The sequence below is a fragment of the Podarcis gaigeae genome, assembly GCF_964106915.1.
Source record: "Podarcis gaigeae genome assembly, chromosome: 10".
NCBI lineage: Eukaryota > Metazoa > Chordata > Lepidosauria > Squamata > Lacertidae > Podarcis > Podarcis gaigeae.
In genome coordinates this window covers 9,373,388-9,397,080 of record NC_139686.1, presented here as the reverse complement: position 1 = coordinate 9,397,080, position 23,693 = coordinate 9,373,388, and the positions used below count along the sequence as shown (strand labels likewise).

Genomic DNA, 23,693 nt, shown 5'->3' with positions numbered 1-23,693 from the left:
CTTCAGATGTTTTCTAAAAGTCTGGTAGTTGTTGTTCTCTTTGACACCTGGTGGGAGGGCGTTCCACAGGGCGGGTGCCACTACTGAGAAGGCCCTCTGCCTGGTTCCCTGTAACTTGGCTTCTCGCAGGGAGGGAACTGCCAGAAGACCCTCGGAGCTGGAGGGTGTCCAGGCAGAACAATGGGGGTGGAGACGCTCCTTCAGATATACTGGACTGAGGCCGTTTAGAGCTTTAAAGATCAGCACCAACACTTTGAATTGTGCTTGGAAACGTACTGGGAGTCTGGTATCCTAAGAAGAACAGGACATAACAACAGTGGGGAAACTGGGGACAGGGAGGAGAAGATGAGATTTGAAGATCTTTAGTCAAGACCCACTACATTCATTCTATAAAAGTTATTTTTTGTAGGGGTTCCTCCAGGTGTCCTGTTTTTAGTGTGCAACCATTCAACTGGCCAGCTAAACCAGGTAAGCACAACTGTTTGATTCTCACTCTCTCCTGTCCCTTATTCAGCTAACGTGAACTAGCAATAATAACTAGGGAGACAGTGCTCCTGAAGGTAGGAGTCTATCAGTTGCTGAAGATGATCATCCAAATGTCATAGACCAAATGGAGCAAACAGCACACAGACCTAGTGGTGGGAGGAAAAAATCCTTAAATAAGAGTCACAGGGGAATGATTAATGGACTTCAATGTCTGTACACTAATGCGCAAAGCATGGGAAATAAACAAGATGAGCTTGAGCTCTTGGTACAGCAAACTAAATATGACATAATAGGCATCACTGAAACCTGGTGGGATAAGTCCCACAATTGGAATGTAATAATGGAGGGATACAATCTATTTCAGAGAAACAGACCAGACAAGAAAGGAGGAGGAGTGGCGTTATATGTCAGGGATGTGTATACCTGTGAAGAGATCCAAGATTTTGAACCTCAAAGCCAAAGTGAGAGCATTTGGGTCAAAATTAAGGGAGAGAAGAATAACAGTGACCTCATTGTGGGAGTTTACTATAGATCCCCAAGCCAAACGGAGGACATAGATGATGCCTTCCTGGAACAGATGGCCAAGCATGCAAAAGGAAGGGAGATAGTAGTAATGGGGGACTTCAATTACCCAGATATTTGCTGGTTGTCAAACTCAGCCAAGAGCATAAGGTCAAACAGATTCCTCACTGGCCTTGCAGACAACTTCGTTGTCCAGAAAGTGGGAGAAGCAACAAGAGGAACAGCCATTTTAGATCTGGTCCTAACCAATGTTGATGACCTGGTTAGTGGGGTAGAAGTGGAAGGATCATTAGCCGCGAGTGATCATGCTCTTCTGAAGTTTACTATACAGCGGAAAGGAGCAGCCAAGCATACTACGACTCAATTTCTTGACTTTAAGAAAGCCGACTTCATAAAACTTAGGGAAGTGCTGGGTGAGATCCCATGGACAGTAATACTAAAAGGAAAGGGAGTTCATGATGGCTGGGAGTTTGTTAAGAGGGAGATAGTAAAAGCACAACTTCAGGCAATACCAATGAGACAGAAACATGGAAGGTGCCTAAAGAAGCCAAGGTGGCTATCTAAAGAACTTTTAACTGAATTAAGATTTAAAAAGGATGTGCACAAAAAATGGAAAAGGGGGGAAACCACCAATGAGGAATTCAAACAAATAGCCAGCACGTGTAGACACAAAGTCAGAAAAGCTAAAGCACAGAATGAACTCAGGCTTGCTAGAGAGGTTAAAAGCAACAAAAAAGGCTTTTATGGGTATGTTCGTAGCAAAAGGAAGAACAAAGAAACAGTGGGGCCACTCAGAGGAGAAGATGGTGAAATGCAAACAGGGGACACAGAAAAAGGGCTGAACTCCTCAATGCCTTCTTTGCCTCAGTCTTCTCCAATAAAGAAAACAATGCCCGACCTGAAGAATTTGGAGCAAATGATTCAGCAGAGGAAACACAGCCCAGAATAACTAAGGAGATAGTACAAGAATACTTGACTAGTTTAGATGTATTCAAGTCTCCAGGGCCAGATGAACTGCATCCAAGAATATTAAAAGAACTGGCAGATGTGATCTCAGAACCACTGGCAGTCATCTTTGAGAATTCCTGGAGAACAGGCGAAGTCCCGGCAGACTGGAGGAGGGCAAATGTTGTCCCTATTTTCAAAAAGGGGAAAAGAGAGGACCCAAATAATTACCGCCCAGTCAGTCTGACATCAATACCAGGGAAGATTCTGGAGCAGATCATTAAGCAAACAGTCTGTGAGCACCTAGAAAGGAATGCTGTGATCACCAATAGTCAGCATGGATTTCTGAAAAATAAGTCATGTCAGACTAATCTGATCTCGTTTTTTGACAGAATTACAAGCCTGGTAGATGAAGGGAACGCAGTGGATGTAGCCTACCTTGATTTCTGCAAGGCATTTGACAAGGTGCCCCATGATATTCTTGTAAAGAAGCTGGTAAAATGCAGTCTTGACTATGCTATCACTCAGTGGATTTGTAACTGGCTGACTGACCGAACCCAAAGGGTGCTCATCAATGGTTCCTCTTCATCCTGGAGAAGAGTGACTAGTGGGGTGCCACAGGGTTCTGTCTTGGGCCCGGTCTTATTCAACATCTTTATCAACGACTTGGATGATGGACTCAAGGGCATCCTGATCAAATTTGCAGATGACACCAAACTGGGAGGGGTGGCTAACACCCCAGAGGACAGGATCACACTTCAAAACCACCTTGACAGATTAGAGAACTGGACCAAAACAAACAAGATGAATTTTAACAAGGAGAAATGTAAAGTATTGCATTTGGGCAAAAAAATAAATGAGAGGCACAAATACAAGATGGGTGACACCTGGCTTGAGAGCAGTACATGTGAAAAGGATCTAGGAGTCTTGGTTGACCACAAACTTGACATGAGCCAACAGTGTGACGTGGCAGCTAAAAAAGCCAATGCAATTCTGGGCTGCATCAATAGGAGTATAGCATCTAGATCAAGGGAAGTAATAGTGCCACTGTATTCTGCTCTGGTCAGACCTCACCTGGAATACTGTGTCCAGTTCTGGGCACCACAGTTCAAGAAGGACACTGACAAACTGGAATGTGTCCAGAGGAGGGCAACCAAAATGGTCAAAGGCCTGGAAACGATGCCTTATGAGGAACGGCTAAGGGAGCTGGGCATGTTTAGCCTGGAGAAGAGGAGGTTAAGGGATGATATGATAGCCATGTTCAAATATATAAAATGATGTCACATAGAGGAGGGAGAAAGGTTGTTTTCTGCTGCTCCAGAGAAGCGAATACAGAGCAATGGTTCCAAACTACAAGAAAGAAGATTCCACCTAAACATTAGGAAGAACTTCCTGACAGTAAGAGCTGTTCGACAGTGGAATTTGCTGTCAAGGAGTGTGGTGGAGTCTCCTTCTTTGGAGGTCTTTAAGCAGAGGCTTGACAACCATATGTCAGGAGTGCTCTGATGGTGTTTCCTGCTTGGCAGGGGGTTGGACTCGATGGCCCTTGTGGTCTCTTCCAACTCTATGATTCTATGATTAAGCCTAGGGCTGCTAATGTCCTTTGCGCCGTGATTCCTAAGTGTTCAACAGCCAACTGGCTGGCTGCTGGGTGTTTGAAAACCACAGCAACGAATTTCAACAGGTAGGTGGGACAGCCCACCTGCCAATCATGAGACACCTGAATGTCATGTGATGGACAGGCGGGTTTGCCTCACCAACTTGTCACAGTTATCTGGCCCCTCAAGCTAAAACACCTCCATTAGAAGAAAGCTCCTAATTGTATAAGCTGTTCAATAGTGGGACAGATTGCCTTGGGAGCTGACGGGGTCACTTTCACAGGATGTATTTTTGAAAATAGGCTGGATAGCCATCTATTCAGGGATCCTGAACTTCTTGCACCTGCAAGAAGTTAGTTTAGATGTCCTCCAATGACCCTTGCAAGTCTTTGGTTCTATTAAATCCAGATAATTTAACAGATAACCAGATGATAAGATGATGATGATGATTTCTGTAAAGAGGTTGTATGTGTCATGTTTTCCTTTCATTCTCACCCTCCTTTGTGTTCCATAAAATTTTGTATAATGGGGAGAGAGGGTGGAAATTCACCTTCATTTGAGATGAGGTCTCCTGGTTCCCAAAAACCCTCTGGGCAACACCATTGTTTTCATGAGCCAGCCTTTTCAGAAAATCATAATCCACGTCGAATCCGATACCAAGGCAGAACAAAGAAATATCGTCCCGAATGTTCTTCTTCACATTCTTCTGAATTGTAGGCAGCTTAAGTTCTCCTGATGGGGAATGGAAAAGAAGGAAATGGTCACATTCACCCAGGACTGTTCCATTAAAGTGTTGCATGTGAGTCCAAAAATGAAGGAAAATAATAAATCAAGATGCTATTTCTTGGTACAGTGGTCCTTTGGTTCTCTAACGCCTTGGTGCTCAAACAACTTGGAACCTGAACACTGCAAACCCGGAAGTAAGTGTTCCGGTTCGTGAACTTTTTTTGGAAGCTGAATGTGCTCCATTTTGAGGGTTACACTTCCATTTTGAGTGCCACACTTCTGTTTTGAGTGTTACGCTGAGGTCTGTCTGTTTTTGCTACTTTGCGTTTTTGTGGCTCTTTATTGTTTCGTTTTTATGACTGTGTGGAACCCAGTTCAGCTACTGATTGGTTGACTGATCAGGGGTAGGCAACCTAAGGCCCAGGGGCCACAAGCAGCCCACAGGGGGTCATGTAACCGGTCCACCAGCTGCCCCCAAACCGAGCCGCCCACTCGGTGAGTCCCCGCACGCTGCGCTAAACGTATCTGTGCAGACGCAGTCACTGGAAATCGCGTCTGCGCAGATGAAGGTGCAGACACTGGAAATCGCTGGCGCTCACAGTCCGGCCATGGAGGGATCTCTGCTGGTGTGAACCGGCTCGAGTGAGGTAAACCTTGCCGACCCCTGATCTATTCCGATCCCCTGCAATCGCAGCTAAAGCATCCCTGATGGATTGGCCACCCAAGCCAAAATCCTCCTTTGTGCTGCAATGCTCTCCCCAGTGCTACCACATTATTGCTCTTCAGAGGAGATATAGCACAATAAAAGTGAGACAATCTCCGCCCTGCCCCCAAACACTTGACCACCCCAAGAGCATCGTGAGCACAAATAATAATGAATGGGCAATGGAAAAGATATTGTGTGTGTGCACATGCATGCATGCATGCAACAGGTTTCACTGAACTCAGTGGTGCCACAGGCTAGTTAGTCATGTTTAGGACCACAAGGAGAAAGGGACGACAGAGGACGAGATGATTGGACAGTGTTTTCGAAGCTACCAGCATGAGTTTGACTAAACTGCGGGAGGCAGTGGAAGACAGGAGTGCCTGGCATGCTCTGGTCCATGGGGTCACGAAGAGTCGGACATGACTAAATGACTAAACAACAGGACCACATTGTAGCCGCAGGATTCTTACCAACGGTAGGATCTCCATCTGACACCAGCACGATCATGGACACAGAGTTTGGATCCAACAATCCTAGACTTGTAGCTTCATTTAAAATAAAGATGGCCCGGAGAAGCGCGTCGTTGATGTTTGTTCCTGTTTCAAAAAATGAGAAAGAGGCAATAAACGACAGAGGGAAGTAGGAGCATTTAAATCCTATTGAATTTAAGGACGTGCCTATTTTCCCCAATCAATGGGAGAGTTACAGAGCAGTCCTATAGATGTTTACTCAAAAGTAAAGCCAAGTTCAATGCGGCTTCAATGAGTTGAGTTCAACTGGGCTTACTTCCAGGTAAGCGAGCATAGTATTGCAGGCATAGTATTCAGTGGGGCTTTCGGACCCTTAATTTTGGAGCACTGAATTCTGAGCACAATAGTTTACTCCTCCTCCTCCTCCTCAAGTTACAATTACCAGTGATCCTTAACGAACTACAGCAGCTAAAATTATTTCAGGGGGGAAACACGCTTCAAATGTGCTTTACAAGTATACTGCTGATTTAATAGATCATCACTACAGATAGCTCAGTCGGTAGAGCATGAGGCTCTTAATCTCAGGGTTGTGGGTTTGAGCCCCACGGTGGGCAAAATATTCTTGCGTTGCAGGGGGTTGGACTAGATGACCCTCATGGTCCCTCCCAACCCTGCCATTCCATGATTCTACGATCACTCACTCCCAGATCATCCCAAGAGTAGAGCTAATGCTTAGCATTCTCAACAAACTACAAATCCTAGGATTCTTTGGGCAAAACTATTGCAGTTCAATTTGTATATAAATGATTATAGAGCAGGTATCCCCAACCTGTGGCCCTCCAGATGTTTTGGCCTACAACTCCCATGATCCCTAGCTAACAGGACCAGTGATCAGGGATGATAGGAACTGTAGTCCAAAACATCTGGAGGGCAGAAGGTTGGGGGTGCCTGTTATGGAGCTTCCTTGTAATCCAGGTGGACCCCAAGATCATGAGAACACAAGAAGAGGCTGCTGGATTAGACCAGAGACCCATGAAATCTAGCATTCCATTCTCACAATGGCTGACCGGATGACTGTGAGAAATCTGCAAGCAGGATTCAAACACAATAACACCCTCCTTATCCTCTGGTTTCCAGCAACTGGTATTCAGAAGCCTTGCTGCCTCCAGCTGCATGCATGAGACTCTGTTGCTTATTTTTCTCTTATATATAGTGGTGAAGTAGGGCTGCCTTCCCCAACATGATGCCCCTCCCCAGTGTGGTTGGACTCCAACTCCCACCAGCCCCAGTCCGCATGGCCAATGGTCAGGAATAAGGGGAACTGTAGTCCAAAACAGCTGGGGGGGCACCAGGTTGGGGAAGGCTGAATGAGAGCATGTCCTGCAAAAGGGGGTTACCCAAGATAGTGAGGCGTCCAGAAATGGTGGGCATTCCCCTATTAAAATTTACTCCAAATCCCATCTCCTCCATCACCCTCTTCATGAAGCTCCAAGAAACGCTATCAAATGCTTTTTCTGCATCTACGAACATTAATGCTGCTTTTTTCTCACTTCCAGGTACTCTATAATATTCAATACATTTCTGATATTATCTTTAATTTGCCTGCCTGGAAGGAATCCAGCCTGGTCATGATGAATGAATTCTTTTTTAGAAAAATCATTCTATTTGCCAATACAAATGCAAATAATTTATAATCATTATTTAATAATGAGATCTGCCTATAATTTTTTACTAAGGTCACATCCAAATCTTGCTTTGGTATCAAAGTTATATAGGCCTCTTTCCATGTTTCCGGAACTTCTCCTGTTTTTAAAATCTCATTCATTGTGTCTTTCAAAGGGTTCACCAGCTGCTCGCTCAGTTTTTTTGTAAGATTTTGCTGTTATTCCATCTGGCACCGGAGATTTTGAGAGCAGGGCGTGTTTAGTCTGGGAATATAAGATTAAAGGGAGATGTCTTCAAAAAGGGAAAAGGATGTCATGGAGAAGATGGATTGGACTAGTTCACGGTTGCTGCAGGGATCTAAGTAATGCAAATTTAATGGAAACAGATTTCAGCTGAACATGAAGGAACGTCTCCACCCCCATCGTTCTACCCGAACACTGAGGTCCAGCGCCGAGGGCCTTCTGGCGGTTCCCTCACTGCGAGAAGCCAAGTTACAGCGAACCAAGCAGAGGGCCTTCTCGGTAGTGGCGCCCTCCCTGTGGAATGCCCTCCCACCAGATGTCAAAGAGAACGACAACTACCAGACTTTTAGAAGACATCTGAAGGCAGCCCTGTTTGGGGAAGATTTTAATGTTTGATGTATTGCAGTATTTTGATATATTTTTTGGGAGCCGCCCAGAGTGGCTGGGGAAGCCCAGCCAGATGGGCGGGGTACAAATAATAAATAAATAAATAAATAAATAAATAAATAAATAAATAAATAAATATTAAAAGCAAGAGCTTGCCTTGGGAGGTGATGGGTTTTTTCACCAGAGGCATTTGAACAGACAATAGGTGATCTCCTACCAGCAATGCTGTGGTTTGAAGCTTCCTGTGCTGAGCAAGATTCCCTCTGACTCTAATTGCTTCTATGATGCATTCCATAAACCTACTTTGGTACCATGCTCACCTCCATTGGGATGGATTCCCTCAATGTACTTCTTTGCAGCTTCTGTCTCCGATCTGGAGGCTTGCACCAATTGGTCTCTCCAGCACCGGACATTGTGGTTGAAGTCGACGACTGAAAACTGGTCTGCGGAGCGGAGTTCCCCCAGGATGGTTCTCATGGCTTCAACCGTCTGTAAAATGAACCGTTGCGGTGAGAATTATGGTTACCATTCTCCATTCCTATAACGTAAAGCCATAGGACATTAATCCATTTCACAACTGTAGCACTGCATTGCCTAAAATGACTGGCAGATACTAAATTTTGTTATAGAGTGGTACCTCAGGTTACATACGCTTCAGGTTACAGACTCCGCTAACCCAGAAATATTGCTCCAGGTTAAGAACTTTGCTTCAGGATGAGAACAGAAATTGTGTTCCGGCGGCGCGGCGGCAGCAGGAGGCCCTATTAGCTAAAGTGGTGCTTCAGGTTAAGAACAGTTTCAGGTTAAGAACGGACCTCTGGAACGAATTAAGTACTTAACCCGAGGTACCACTGTATTTTGCAACTTTGCGAATTGTGCAATTTTCTTCATCTCGTGAGCTATCTGGCAATAAACAATTGTGGTGATGATGACCTCAAATGCAATCCCTTGCCTATTTTCTCAGATGCAAAACCCACTGTCTTCAGTCGATATTTCTCCCTTGTAAGCGTGTTTAAGATTATGGACCACATTTTTCATTATTAGGGGATAAATTTTAGTTTTAATGGCTCAGAGCCTACCCTGGCTGATGCACAGACACCTGACATGCAGCAAACCCTCTGGCATCTGTGTATATTTCAGGGATACAGGTATGCAGAGATGGCACCTGGTCCCCCAGTGTTAACTCCTATGGAATCTCATAAACCCCGATGCGCACTTTCCCTTTCCATTAAAAACCTCTTAAAGGCATGAAAAAATAAACAACCCCGAACCATTAACAGCTCCTTATCTTAACTCCTGTATCAAGCTATTGCATTGTTAAAAGACACCCCCAAAAGGTTTTTATTAAGTTTTCCCAATTTTCACACATACATTTCAATACATAATAATAAAAAACTCCCCCGACTTCCCAAGCCCCCTATTCCAAGGTGTTTCTGTTCCTCTCCCTCTGCTGTACTCTGTCTTCTATCTCTTAAATCTTAACAAAACTCCTGGAATCTTCAATCCTTTCTGTTGTTCAAAGTTCAAATCCCGCATGTGTGTTCATCATATACAGTGGTACCTCGGGTTACAGACGCTTCAGGTTACAGATGCTTCAGGTTACAGACTCTGCTAACCCAGAAATAGTACCTCGGGTTAAGAACTTTGCTTCAGGATGAGAACTGAAATCGTGCTCTGGCAGTGCGGCAGCAGCGGGAGGCCCCATTAGCTAAAGTGGTACCTCAGGTTAAGAACAGTTTCAGGTTAAGAACGGACCTCCAGAACGAATTACCATAAGTTCTTAACCCGAGGTACCACTGTAATAATATTTATTTCAGTAATCTGGATATGCAGTGTTTTATTCCCCTTCAAACACATGTTATCTTTCACCAGGTCAAACTGATTCCATTGGTCTTTTTCACGAAGCTCTGCAAAATTTTGCCTCTGGCTAGATCAGAAACGAATGCCACCCTCAGGCTGGAAAAAGGTTCCCCTGCCTCTGATTTCTTAAAAAAGCAGCAACAATGAAAACATCTCCTATACAAAGGAGGACACCTTGCCAAGATGGATGTCTCGTTGCTTCAGCCACTTACCTGCCTCATTTTCAATCCCCACATTGAACCACTGACATCGATCACAAAGAGAATGTTTTTCGGCAGGGGATCCAGGTTTTCAGGAGCAAAGTAGTGGATAAAATACCCGTTGAAGATCTGCAAAATAAAAAGAAGGAACCCAGATGCTTCAATTCTAGAAAAGGAACTTATTTTTGGAAGTTCTGAAATGGGCATGACCTCTGGCAACCCTTGCGGGTCATGAAATCGAAATAATAAGCAGTTATAGCTTGCTCATTCCTATGGAATATTTTAGCCTGTGTCTCCCCAAGCCATTTGCTTTGGTACCAGAGAGTCCAGTTGATAGACGACTATCTAGCCCGCATTTCTAAGCACGCTCCTTAAAGTGCTCCCCATCTACAGAGCTAATGTACCTCCAGTTCGCCAGCTTTGCTGTCTCTGTTGACATCGTAAGTGACCACAAAATGGCCATCGACTGCTGTAGAAGAACACGTGGGACACTTTCGTTGCTGAGCCACTGTTGGTTTGAAGGATACATGAGCCTTGAAGGAAAATCACAATGGCACAAGTGAGGCATTTTCATGCAACCAATGGTGTTAAGTTGTGGGTGAACATATCAGACGACACCGCGATTCTTCAAACAGCTCTTGTTTATTCACAGGCCAGGACAGGACTGAACTGAAGGGTTCAGTCAGCCTGCTTATATACAGCTCCAGTACAACGTTACTGTAACAACTTTCTAAAACTATCCAATCACTGAACGTCACTTTCGATCCCTTAATGCATAACTATCTACAGTATCCCCCTGCTGGCCCAGGGTGAGAACTTCAGTACATAACAAATGGTATTTGCATAAACCACAGCTATAATTTGAATGCAAAACCTGCCGGCATTTTTAAAAGCTCTCCTTTCCCCTTTCAGTCCTTCATTTGCAGATGACGCAGACTTAAAAATAAACTATCTGTCTATCCTAAATGTCTTTACAGTGCTCCTCGGTTATATTCTCAGGATGGTTTCATGAAGTGCTGTTCGCATAAACGAGCAATTTTATGCACACATGGGTTTAAATAAAGTGGGATGATCCAGATTGGGATTTCAGTTACAGGGCTTTTATTCCTCCCCTTCAACTGCAGTCCCAGTCTGGATTAGGCCCTTTAACATCAAAACAATTTTTCCTTCCACTGCAAAACACAGCTGTGGAGGATATAGAACAGGCATAGGCAAACTCGGGACTAAACTGCTTCTGGCGCAATGGAATAGTGTGATGGAAACCAGAGCACACAGAAACGCTCTTTACTTTCCCGATGCAGTGGTACCTATTTATCTACTTGCACTGGTGTGCTTTCGAACTGCTAGGTTGGCAGGAGCTGGGACAGAGCAACAGGATCTCACCTCACTGCGGGGATTCGAACCACCGACCTTCTGATCGGCAAGCCCAAGAGGCTCAGTGGTTTAGACCATAGCGCCACCAACATCCCTCATGACTAGTAACTATGACTAGTAGCCATTAAACATCATTTAAAACCATCCAAAACTGCCTCATGAGGGAAGGAGTTCCATAGTTTAACTATTCACTGCAAGAAAAAGTACTTTCTTTCATCTGCCCCTGAACCTTCCAAGTTTCTAACATTTCTGAGGTTCACCAGTCTGGACTTTGTGGTCTTATGGAGATCTTCCTCTTTAGATGGGGACAGCACTTCCTTCAAAACGTGGAAAGCCACCCATTTGCGTTTGTGGGTCCCTCCTGCTTCTCCTGTTGTGTGGGGCCCTGCGCTCCTGCCCCAACAGCAGCTCCATTTCTCCCCACAGGGAGACTGTCCACATTACCTTTTTCTCTCCTTTGGAGATGGTATGGATACCTTCAAACTGGTCTCCAAGTGAACTGGGGACGTGGACAAAGTGAAGACCCTGAGGCTCGATGATGCGAACGTCCACCTGTGGTCACACAGCGCAGAGGAGTTTAGAAGCAACAAACAGAAACAGTGAAATAACAGGAACATCTCTAGAAAAATGCGGTGCATCTTTCCAAAGCATTCCAGGAAGAATCTCCAATTTAGGATGGCTTCAAAATTACGCTGCGTTTTGATGCATCTTAATATATTCTGATCATTGGGCATGATTTATATTTGTGTTTTGTTTTGTGTACATTGTTCAGAGATGCTTATTTGCGACACTTAAAATGTGGAATTGCAATTAGTTTTTTTTTAATTTTACTTCATAAAATTAGTAGTAGCAGCAGCACAAGCGCTCCTTTGGTTCGAACACGGAATTCGTGTTGTATTACACAGATTCCTTTTGGTTGAGAGATTTCTGATGAAATATGAAAGCAAATTAAATTAACTACTGTAGTTTTTGCTCTATAAGACTCACTTTTTCCCTCCGAAAAAGGGGAAATGTGTGTGCATCTTATGGAGGGAATGCAGGCTGCGCAGCTATCCCAGAAGCCAGAACAGCAAGAGGGATGGCTGCTTTCACTGCGCAGCGATCCCTCTTGCCATTCTGGCTTCTGAGATTCAGAAATTTTTTTTCTTGTTTTCCTCCTCCAAAAACTAGGTGCGTCTTGTGGTCTGGTGCGTCTTATAGAGTGAAAAATACGTTAAGTCTTTAAAGTGGTGCTCCAAACCCCCAATTCCAGCCCTGTCTTTTTGCTTTACCTCCAGTTGTTTGGCCAGCCTGCCTGGCTGAAGGGGGATAACATGCTCGTATGTCGATAGCTTCCTCCGAATTGGCTCTTGGTAATGGATTTCAAACTGGACTTTGGTTCCTCCTGGCACATTGAGTTCAGCTTTGAAGTTCTCCATGTCCAGGGTGTTGCTCCTGAATTCAGTCATTAATACACACAGGGGAGGAGAAACACCCTAGCCCTTAACATGCCACCGAAATGCCAGCAGTAAATTGAGACAGGGGCAGGTAGAAGAGCCCAAACATCTCATAAGAATCTCTGCCCTTTAAAATATTTTCCATTCACTTCATCAGAAAACAGATCTTTCACACAACCATTTTATTTTATTTGATAACCAATGTAATCTTCTCTGCTAATCATGTATGTTGCACCAGGCTTGGGAAAGCTTCCGGGCATCTCAATATCATCTAGATAAGTGTTCGTTGTCGGAGTTCCCCAGAAGTGGACTACAACTCCCATCATCCCCAGCTGATTTGGCGGACTAGAACTCCCATACCCCCAGCTGATTGGGTGGACTACAACTCCCATCATCCTCAGCTGATTGGGTAGACTACAACTCCCATCACCCTCAGCTGATTGGGTGGACTACAACTCCCATCATCCTAAGATGATTGGGTGGACTACAACTCCCATCATCCCCAGCTCACTGGGTAGACTACAGCTCCCATCATCCTCATCTCATTGGGTGGACTACAACTCCCATCATCCTCAGCTGATTGGGTGGACCACAACTCCCATCGTCCCCAGCTAGTTTGATGGACTACAATTCCCATAATTCTCAGCTGATTGGGTGGACCACAACTCCCATCATCCCCAGCTGATTTCGCCAACGATCAAGAGGGCAATGGAAGTTGTGGTCCAACAGTATCCACATGATGAGTTGTCACGTGCCAGAAAATCATTGAAAGGTGGGCGAAGCCAGGACACAAGGATTGCTCTGAGACTTTTGGAGGACTGGTTCACCAGTCCCCTGACAAGTCAACATCTTGTGCTTCTGCCATATTAAAAATAAGCCTATATGAACCGAGAATCAATGAGCTGGTTCTTTGCCATCCCTCTGGCATTCAAATATAAGGACTGCCTATGTGGATCGGACCAATATTGGCCAGTTGCCCCTAGAAATCTCTCAAACAGCTCATAATAGTGGTAGTTCTTTGAACAAGAAGGCTACAGACCAAATATGCTCTGGCAGTGAATTGGGGAGGTTTGCAGAACTACAAGACATGTTTTTAAAAGCCCTAAGGGGCAACACCCCCCCAAAAAAAAACCTGAGCATTGTAGCCATGGAAAGGGGGCATGGAATGGAGTATCCTGGAATAGGGAATGCCTGGCTGGCTGGCAGTCTGCACACCTGTTCAAAGGTGAGGATAAACGTAGTTATTTGTTACTGGCTCAGCTTGCCACGTCTAATGTTCACGGGGGCACCTATTGCCCATTAATGTGACCAACACTTTTTATTCAAAAGCCATTTCTGCAGATGGTTCTCTATGACATTCCACAGAAATTAGTTCTATAAGCCATTGATCGGCAACAGATTCCCCACTCCCCCAGAGGCCAATACTTATGGGAGAGCTAAGCCTTTCTACCAATCTCTCCATCCTTTTAAAATGGGCCTTTGGGTTTTGGAGACTGAGGCCCTCAAGGAGAGAATTCATCCTTTTAAATTTTATTCATTTGATTCCAACCTTTTCTCCAAGGATCTCAATGTCCCTCCTCCCCATTTCACCTTCAAAACAACAACCCTGTGAGGTAGGGCTGGCCAACAGACACTGACTGGCCCAAGGTCACCCGGTGAACTTCATGGCAGAGTGCAGATTTGAACCCTGGTCTCCCAGCTCCTAGTCCATCACGCTAGATAGATGATAGATAGAGATAGATAGATAGATAGATAGATAGATAGATAGATAGATAGATAGATAGATATGAAGTCAGGTTCATACCTCAATATTCCTGCAGCTTTGCCTTTCGCTCTCGCTTGGGCATATTGACTTCTGGCTGCAGATTTCTCCTTCACGGAACTAGTGAAGGTGATGCCGTTGACATTCCTGAGGGGCAGAAAGCCAGTCACAAACAAGGAATCTTACCAACAACTGCAAAGTACCGTATTTTTTGCTCTATAAGACTCACTTTTTCCCTCCTAAAAAGTAAGGGGAAATGTGTGTGCGTCTTATGGAGCGAATGCAGGCTGCGCAGCTATCACAGAAGCCAGAACAGCAAGAGGGATTGCTGCTTTCCCTGCGCAGCGATCCCTCTTGCTGTTCTGGCATCTGAGATTCAGAATATTTCGGCTCCCAAACGATCAAAAACCAGAAGTAATTGTTTTGGTTTTGGAACTGGAACTGGAACTTTCTTTTGGAAGCTGAACGTCCAATGGGGCTTCCGCGGCTTCCAATTGGCTGCAGGAGCTTCCTGCAGCCAATCAGAAGCCACGCTTTGGAAGTCAAACGTTTCGGGAGTCGAAGAGACTTCTGGAACGGATTCTGTTTGACTTCCAAGGTACGACTGTACCCTCAAGTCTCCCCACTCCTGCTGCAGACAGTCACCTGCACATATACCAGCTGGTGGAACCAGGCCAGCTCTTACTTACATGGTAAAGTTGTGAATAAAAGCCCCTTTGGGGATCTGAACATCAAAGACCAGGTTCTGTGGGTGCCTGGCTCGGTTTTCCACTTTGGTCCGCACCATCGTGTTGGCCAGTCGAGATGTGATGGTGGACTGGACCTTGTAGCTGTGGAGGATTATGTTGTCATCGCCCGCCACCTGGAGGAATCAACAGATTTGGACAGGAGTCAGTGAAGGGACAGGTACAACTCCAAATACAGTGGTACCTCGGTTTACGAACTTAATCCATTCTGGAAGTCCGTTCTTAAACTGAAACTGTTCTTAAACCAAGGCACACTTTCCGTAATGAGGCCTCCTGTCACAGGTGCCCTTCCACCATTCGGATTCCGTTCTTAGACCGAGGTAAAGTTCGCAAACCAGAACACTACCTCCGGTTTTGCAGAGTTCGTAAACCGAATAGTTTGTAAACAGGACTGTTCTTCAACCGAGGTACCACTGTATGCATATCCCTAGAACTTTCCTCAAGGGATGCTTTGATTTTCTCATGGTTGAGCAACTGGATCCCTTGCTTAAATCCATCAGGACGCTTGGTGGCGTACAGAGCAAACATGCTGCATGGTCCCTTGGCCAGAGGATTCTCGGTCTATGTTGGATGACCCAGGCAGAAGTGAGCAAGAAGCAAAGGCAGCATATTAAAAAAAGGCAAATTGAAGCTATGGAGAATGACAGTGCCGGATTTATGTATAAGCTAAACAAGCTATAGCTTAGGGCCCCACTCTCTTGGGGGCCCCAAAAAAGTTAAAGAAAAAAAACCCCTGGATGTACATTTCCAAAATAAAAAACAAATTACTTTGATAAAATACATATTTTGTTATGTGCAAATGGCTTTAGATACCTATTAGGTCCATAAAGGGACACGGGTGGTGCTGTGGTCTAAACCACTGAGCCTCTTGGACTTGCCAATTGGAAGGTCAGCGGTTTGAATCCCCGCGACTGGCTGAGCTCCTGTTGCTCAGTCCCTGCTCCTGCCAACCTAGCAGTTTGAAAGCACGTCAAAGTGCAAGTAGGTAATAAATAGGTGGGAAGGTAAATGGTGTTTCCGTGCACTGCTCTGGTTCGCCAGAAGCGGCTTAGTCATGCTGGCCACATGACCTGGAAGCTGTACGCCTGCTCCCTCGGCCAATAAAGCGAGATGAGCGTCGCAACCCCAGAGTCGGTAACTAATGGACCTAATGGTCAGGGGTCCCTTTACCTTTACCTTTTAGGTCCATAAATGACCATATAGCATATATTCAACACAAAAAAACAGTGACAATTTGTTGTTGACAAAGGACAGCTGGACATATAAAGGGCCCCATTACCTTCAGTAGCTTAGGGCCTCATCAAACCTAAATCCGGCCCTGGGGAATGGTCAGCTCAGCTTATTATCTCTAGGGTGGGGAGATTCGGGGAAGGTTTGCCAAGTGGTGCACTTGTTTTGAGAAGCCTTTCCTGAATCAGTCCAGCCTAGAGATCATCAACAGAGCTGACCGTGCCCCTATATTCACTATATAAGGAACCCATGGCATGTTGCTGGACTTCAGCTGCCACCAGCCCCAGCAATGAGTGATCACGAGGAGGTTTGTGAAAGTAGGCAGAGATGGATCTGCCATCAGAGGGATCCCAAAATGAGGACTAGCGACATGAGAAGGCGTCGAGAGCCAAACTGAGCCACTGCCACCCCAGGTGCCTATTTATTCAACGGGCATAATCATCTAAACCTCTAAGCTGTTTACAGAAAATATAGAATGTATGTGACAATTACGGGTGAAATCAGATGGTAAAAAACAACAGCCCACAAGTTACTCTACAGTTTTGCAAGATATAAATAAAATCAGTGGTCTTATAAACATACGTGACAATATAAAATCGCACGACAGATTGCATATTAAAATAAAATGGCGTATAAAAATATATTGATTGCATTCGAATAACAAAAGACTGTAAAATCCTGTAATTATGTTTTGAAAGAAAAATACAAGTGGCTTATGGCGTGCCCCCCTCCGAGGTGAGGCGCTTTGTCAATCTGCATTCCAGCCTCCTGGGACAATATTGTGCAACTGTTTCCCAGCTAGTTAATATCCTGGTACCTAGATCAAGGGGTTGGGTGGGGGGTACTCTGAACAAACAGTGGGATTGATCTCTTGCTAATGGTTAACTGGGTTGAGGGTGGGGGCAGGAAATTATAGAAGAGAAAGAGGAAAAATCAATAGGCAGGCTCACCAATTCTCCTGAGTCGTCATCATCGGATGTGCTTCTCTGAGGGGGTGGGGAGGGGGAGTTGAATGAAATGAGAACCAAGACTTAGACTTCATACTTGTATAAATACCAGTGGCGTAGCGTGGGTTGTCAGCACCCGGGGCAAGGCAAGTAATTTGTGCCCCCTAACCCGTGGATTTGCGCCCCCTAACCCTAACCCCCAGATGTTGCACCCGGTGCGGCCGGCCCCCCCTGCACCCCCATGCTACGCCACTGATAAATACAGTGCCAGATTTACAAATAAGCTAAACAAGCTATAGCTTAGGGCCCCACTCTCTTGGGGGCCCCCAAAAAAATTAAAGGGAAAAAACCTGGATGTACATTTCCAAACTATAAGGTAAAAAACAATTAAACCCACCTAACAGCAACAGTGTTTTGCGTTGCATAGGCTCCTACGATGTAAGTCAGGCTTCCTCAGCCTCGGCCCTCCAGATGTTTTTGGCCTACAACTCCCATGATCCCTAGCTAGCAGGACCAGTGGTCAGGGATGATGGGAATTGTAGTCTCAAAACATCTGGAGGGCCGACTTTGAGGAAGCCTGATGTAAGTAATGGGCCCCGCCTGCTAGCCTGCTCCTTAAAAAATCACTGGTTTGCTATTATTATTTCACATTATAGCAAGTTTCTAGAGACTAGGTTATGAGTCTTTGTAAATTGTGTTTCTAAAGGAACTTTTGTTATTGCCAAATGCCAATGTGTTTGCATTATTAAGTTTGTTATGGATAAAAAAATCATTTTAAGTTAGAGCTTAATAATTACCGTATTTTTCGCTCTATAAGACGCACCAGACCACAAGACGCACCTAGTTTTTGGAGGAGGAAAACAAGAAAAAGAAAATTCTGAATCTCAGAAGCCAGAACAGCAAGAGGGATCGCTATGCAGTGAAAGCAGCAGTCCCTCTTGCTGTTCTGGCTTCTGGGATAGCTGTGCAGCCCGAATTCGCTCCATAAGACGCACACACATTTCCCCTTACTTTTTAGGAGGGAAAAAGTGAGTCTTATATAGCAAAAAATACGGTATTTCACCATTAATATACTTCTTCTTAATTGTATTTCACTATTAATATACTTCTTCTTAATTGTATTTCAGTTCAACAATTACTTTGATAAAATACATATTTTGTTATGTGCAAATGGCTTTAGATACCTATTATGTCCATAAATTACCATATAGCATATATTCAACACAAAAAACAGTGACAATTTGTTGTTGACAAAGGACAGTCCCATTACCTTCAGCAGTTTAGGGCCTCATCAAACCTAAATCCGGCCCCGTATAAATACCTTGGGTTAAAAGTGGTTGAGTGACTAGTAACATACACAGCTGCCTTATACCAGGGGCCCACCTAGACCAGTAATACACTGGTCTGCAGTGTCTACTCTGATCGGCAGAAGTTCAGAGTCTCAGGCAGAGGAAGGTCTATCTGATTCTTTTATAACTGGAATTGACTCAGAGCCCTCCAGCACACAAAGCTTGTGTGAATGTAAGAACCTAAAGAACATCAGAAGACACGCAAGGTCCAGCGTCTGTTCTCACAGAAGCCAGTTAGATGCCTCTAGGAAGCCCCCAAAGTAGGTCAGAAAAACGTTTTATTCTGCATTTAATTTTCTGTTTGTAGCTGATACCCCAGAGTGGCTGGGGAAGCCCAGCCAGATGGGTGGGGTATAAATAAATTATTATTATTATTATTATTATTATTATTATTCCTGTCCGACTTGCATCTGGCATTGAGAAACAGATAACCTGCAGCACTGGAGGTGGCAAACTTGATTCATTTATTCGTGTTTGGTGGGAATGACCTTACGTTGAAAACCTTTGGAATAGAGTATTCTCCATTCTACCTGCAATTACAGGCCAACCCATTTCTCCAAATCCTGCCTTAGCCTAACTGTCTTTGGACATAGACTTAGGCTCCAGCCTGCGCCACAGCAAACTAGCTGGCTTCTAACTGACCGCAGAGGGGATGCAGGTGGTACTGTGGGTTAAACCACAGAGCCTAGGACTTGCCGATCAGAAGGTCGGTGGTTTGAATCCCCGCGACGGGGTGAGCTCCCGTTGCTCGGTCCCTGCTCCTGCCAACCTAGCAATTTGAAAGCACGTCAAAGTGCAAGTAGATCAATAGGTACTGCTCCAGCGGGAGGGTAAACGGTGTTTCCGTGCGCTGCTCTGGTTTGGCCAATAAAGCGAGATGAGCGCCGCAACCCCAGAGTCATTCACAACTGGACCTAATGGTCAGGGGTCCCTTTACCTTTAACTGACCGCAGCACAATTAGCTCAGCAATGGAAGAACCAGACTGAAATCCCCCTGAATATATGGGAAAATAATATCTGGGATATAGCAATGTCTGACTGAGTGTCTCAACAGACACAGTAAGGCAATTAAAGGCCTAATGAATAGAGACACCTTTTAAGAAACATGGACCCCTTTCTTTAACTATGTTAATGACCGAAATCTCAAGACTTTCTTGTACCAAAACGTTCAATATTCTCAGTGGAGGGGTTACGTTGAATAATATGTTTGAATGTTGAATGTATATGTCTAGAGACAATGGATAAAACAAACATCATTAGATGTACTGCTGGATAAGTGTTTAATGGTTCTTGCATTTGGGTTTGTTTAAAAACCAAGTAAAAAAAAATTGTTAAAAAAACAAACCACTGGAGGGAGTGCAACATTCCAAGAGCAGATCACCTCACAGGATTTAAGTAATAATTATGTTATAATAATTTATTATTTATACCCCGCCCAGCTGGCTGAGTTTCCCCAGCCTCTCTGAGAAATCGGCTCCCAACAGAAAATTAAAAGCACAATAAAACATAAAACATTAAAAACTTCCCTAAACTGCCTTCAGATGTCTTCTAAGATAAATTCTTTGCTTGGCAAGGAATCTATTCTGTTTTTCTTTTCCTCCTCATTACACTTCTTTCCCTTCTGTGCTTTGTAAAATAAGTGAGCAATTTGTACCTGGTATCTTCCATGGTGCAGAGCGGATCTCGCAGAGAACCCATCAATCTTCGCATCAACCAGATCCTAGGAAAAAAACCAATGCCAAGATCAGGGGAGCAAGGTGTGTGTTCAGTTCAAGACACACCAATGGTGAACTTTCCACCCGAAAGCGAATGAAGACGGTCAAGTTACCATAACTGAGGCAGCAAGCAACCCAAGATGACTAGACAACAGCAATTTGCTTTGTGCGGGATGTACAATTGATGTGCGTTTGTTACTCCCGTTGCGTACTGATCTGCGAAACGTTATGCCTAGCTGCACTGTCATGAATCAGAGAGTGTTGTTCTGGGATTCAGGATGGAGGAGACATTTGGTTCAGCGCACAGTTAAATCTATCAAATCTGCGCTTTCCAAAATGATATGCAAACCGAAACACATCTAAAACTCCAAAATTTGCACGTATCCGAATTTTGTGATGGTGCCGAAACTTTACAAGTTGGCTATTAAGAAGAGAATATACCCTCACCAAGAAAACACAGATGCAGAAGCACAAATCCCCATCCGATTGAGGCTCCATTTAAAGCCTTGTTAAACCACTTTAGCAGCCATGGCTTCCTGCAAGGAATCCTGGGAGTTGTAGTTCTTTCAGGGTGCTGAGAACTAATGGGAGACTCCTATGCAGAGACATCACCTTGCCAACAAAGCCCTGTATAGTTAAAGCTATGGTTTTCCTGGTAGTGCTGTATGGAAGTGAGACCTGGACCATAAAGAAGGCTGATCGCCGAAGAATTGATGCTTTTGAATTATGGTGCTGGAGGAGACTCTTGAGAGTCCCATGGACTGCAAGAAGATCAAACTTCTCCATTCTGAAGAAAATCAGACCTGAGTGCTCACTGGAAGGACAGATCCTGAAGCTGAGGCTCCAATACATTGGCCACCTCATGAGAAGAGAAGACTCCCTGGAAAAGACCCTGATGTTGGGAAAGATGGAGGGCACAAGGAGAAGGGGACGACAGAGGAGGAGGTGGTTGGACAGTGTTCTTGAAGCTACCAACATGAGTTTGACCAAACTGTGGGAGGCAGTGGAAGACAGGAGTGCCTGGTGTGCTCTGGTCCAGGGGGTCACGAAGAGTCGGTCACGACTAAACAACAACAATTTCCTTCACAGACCTGTAATTCCCAGAGCTCCCTGGGAAGATGGATCGATTTTTCAAGCACACTGAAAACTGTTGTTCCGTAGGGTGATCTCTGGCTAATCATAACTTTTTGGCCTAGACTACCTCACAGGGCTGTTGAGAGGAGGACACTGTATTCCGTTTTGAGGTCCTTTGAGAATGGGTCAGATAATAATAATAACAACAACCCACTCAGTGTTAATATTACTAGCAGAAGCCTTTTTCATCCTACTCTTCTGCTGGAAAAGAGACCCCCAGGACGACTTATCACAGAGAAGGCAATCCTAACCCTCATGCTCATAATTTAAGAGACTTGACCAAAGAGACAAGAAGAAAAGGGAATGAGAGAGGAGGAGGTTAAAAGGAAACTCAGGTATATGTATAGAATCGCACTGCCAGCTGGTTAAATTGGTTCCATCTTACTTAAAGCAACTGTGCTGATTAAGTCAGAAGGGTCCTGTTCCTATTAGCTGGGGAATGAGTCCCAATGAACTCAGCAAGGCTTACTTCTGCATAGACCTGTAGTAGACCTGTAGAGGGAGAAATGAAGGCAACCTGTTCCTTGTTTTCCTCCATAGATTTAGAATGTTGTGGCACAGGATGGAAACGGACGCTTACCTCTGGGTTTTCTTCAATGATTAAATCAAAGCCTCGTATTTCCAAAGCAAACAGGAAAACTAAGAAATAAGCGAGAGGCTTCATTTTGTCGCCTTCCTGAGAACAGCAAGCATAAAGGCTGGGTGGCCGGTGTCTCTGCTCTGCCGAACCAAGTTCAAGGAGGAGTTAAAAACAGCCGCCGAAGGCTCTCTAGTATTTTGAAGGCTCTTTAGAAATGCTAACTTTGGTCGGACTCGGGCAAATATTTGCCCGGTAACGCAAGTGGGGGCACAGGTTAGGGGTTGTGCAAACAACGGCTTCTCCATGCCGGCATCCTCTGATAATGGCTCCGCTTCTCTTTGTAGCTTTTGCCCTCTGCCTCTGGACTGAGTCACGTGCTATTATGGGAGAGCAGCCTGGCCACGGCCGAGGATGGGGTGGAGAGGGAAGAACAAGAGGGGGAAAAACATGCTGCAAAGGAGAACACCAAAGAACAGGGGTGGCCTAGCTGGTAACATCCATGGAAGGATCTTTGCTTCTGGGTAGGCAAACTAAGGCGCGGATGGCGGATCCGGCCCAATCACCTTCTAAATCCGGCTCACGGACGGTCCAGGAATCAGCTTGTTTTCACATGAGAAGAATATGTCCTTTTATTTGAAATGCATCTCTGGGTTATTTATGGGGCCTGCCTGGTATTTTTACATGACTAGAATGTGTGCTTTTATTTAAAATGCATCTCTGGGTTATTTGTGGGGCATAGGAATTTATTCATTCCGCCCCCCCCAAAAATATAGTCCGGCCCCCCACATGGTCTGAGGGACAGTGGACCGGCCCCCTGCTGAAAAAGTTTGCTGACCCCTATTCTAGTTAATAGACATCAGTTGGACCTGCAACAGAATGTTGCAGCGCAGGGTGCTCCCCTGTGCAGGAACCTGGCCACACCGTTCTTTTTTCCTCCCCTGCAGTAGTTGGTCAACATTCAGTGGCCACTGAGCATGCTCAGTGGGGGAGTGGGAAGTCCAATTCAGACAGCCCCTAAGAAGAAGAAGAAGAGTTTGGATTTGATATCCTGCCTTTCACTCCCTTTAAGGAGTCCCAAAGCGGCTCACATTCTCCTTTCCCTTCTTCCCCCGCAACAAACACTCTGTGAGGTGAGTGGGGCTGAGAGACTTCAGAGAAGTGTGACTGGCCCAAGGTCACCCAGCAGCTGCATGTGGAGGAGCGGAGACGCGAACCCGGTTCCCCAGATTACGAGTCTACCGCTCTTAACCACTACAACACACTGGCTCCCTAAGTGTCAAAAGCCCTCTTCCAGCTATTTGAAGGAACCAGAAATTACAGGTGCACCAGGGGCTGGTGGGGCCAAAGGCGGGGAATCATAGAGTTGAAGGGAATCTCAGCTACAGCATCCAGGACAGACTGCCACCCAACCTCTGCTTAAAAAACTTCAAGGAAGGAGAGTTCACCTCCTGAGGGAGTCCATCCCACTGTCAAACAGCTCTTACCCTCAGAACATTCTTCCTGTTCATTGGTCGGAATCTCCTTTCTTGTAACTTGAAGCCATTGGTTCACATCCTACCCTCCAGAGTAGGAGAAAACAAGCTTGCTCCATCTCCCACGTGTGTTGTTGTTGT

The 23,693-nt window shown here is 45.0% G+C and overlaps 1 protein-coding gene across 2 annotated transcripts in view; it reads right to left on the bottom strand.

The window, feature by feature from the left end:
- ITIH2 (inter-alpha-trypsin inhibitor heavy chain 2) overlaps positions 1–22,456 on the bottom strand; it is a 44,701-nt gene extending 22,245 nt beyond the window's left edge. The window contains exons 1-12 of one of the 2 annotated variants that reach the window (XM_083700104.1): positions 22,081–22,456; positions 20,306–20,371; positions 17,306–17,341; positions 15,069–15,241; positions 14,422–14,526; positions 12,453–12,615; positions 11,626–11,733; positions 10,212–10,340; positions 9,820–9,936; positions 8,068–8,236; positions 5,454–5,579; positions 4,102–4,283 (exon numbers count right to left, since the gene is read on the bottom strand). In XM_083700104.1, coding sequence (XP_083556230.1) covers positions 4,102–4,283; positions 5,454–5,579; positions 8,068–8,236; positions 9,820–9,936; positions 10,212–10,340; positions 11,626–11,733; positions 12,453–12,615; positions 14,422–14,526; positions 15,069–15,241; positions 17,306–17,341; positions 20,306–20,371; positions 22,081–22,164 — 1,458 coding nt within the window. In that variant the 5' untranslated portion in view covers positions 22,165–22,456. The remainder of the gene's footprint in view (positions 1–4,101; positions 4,284–5,453; positions 5,580–8,067; positions 8,237–9,819; positions 9,937–10,211; positions 10,341–11,625; positions 11,734–12,452; positions 12,616–14,421; positions 14,527–15,068; positions 15,242–17,305; positions 17,342–20,305; positions 20,372–22,080) is intronic. The other variant, XM_083700103.1, reaches the window with a different exon arrangement.
- Positions 22,457–23,693: the final 1,237 nt, after the last annotated feature.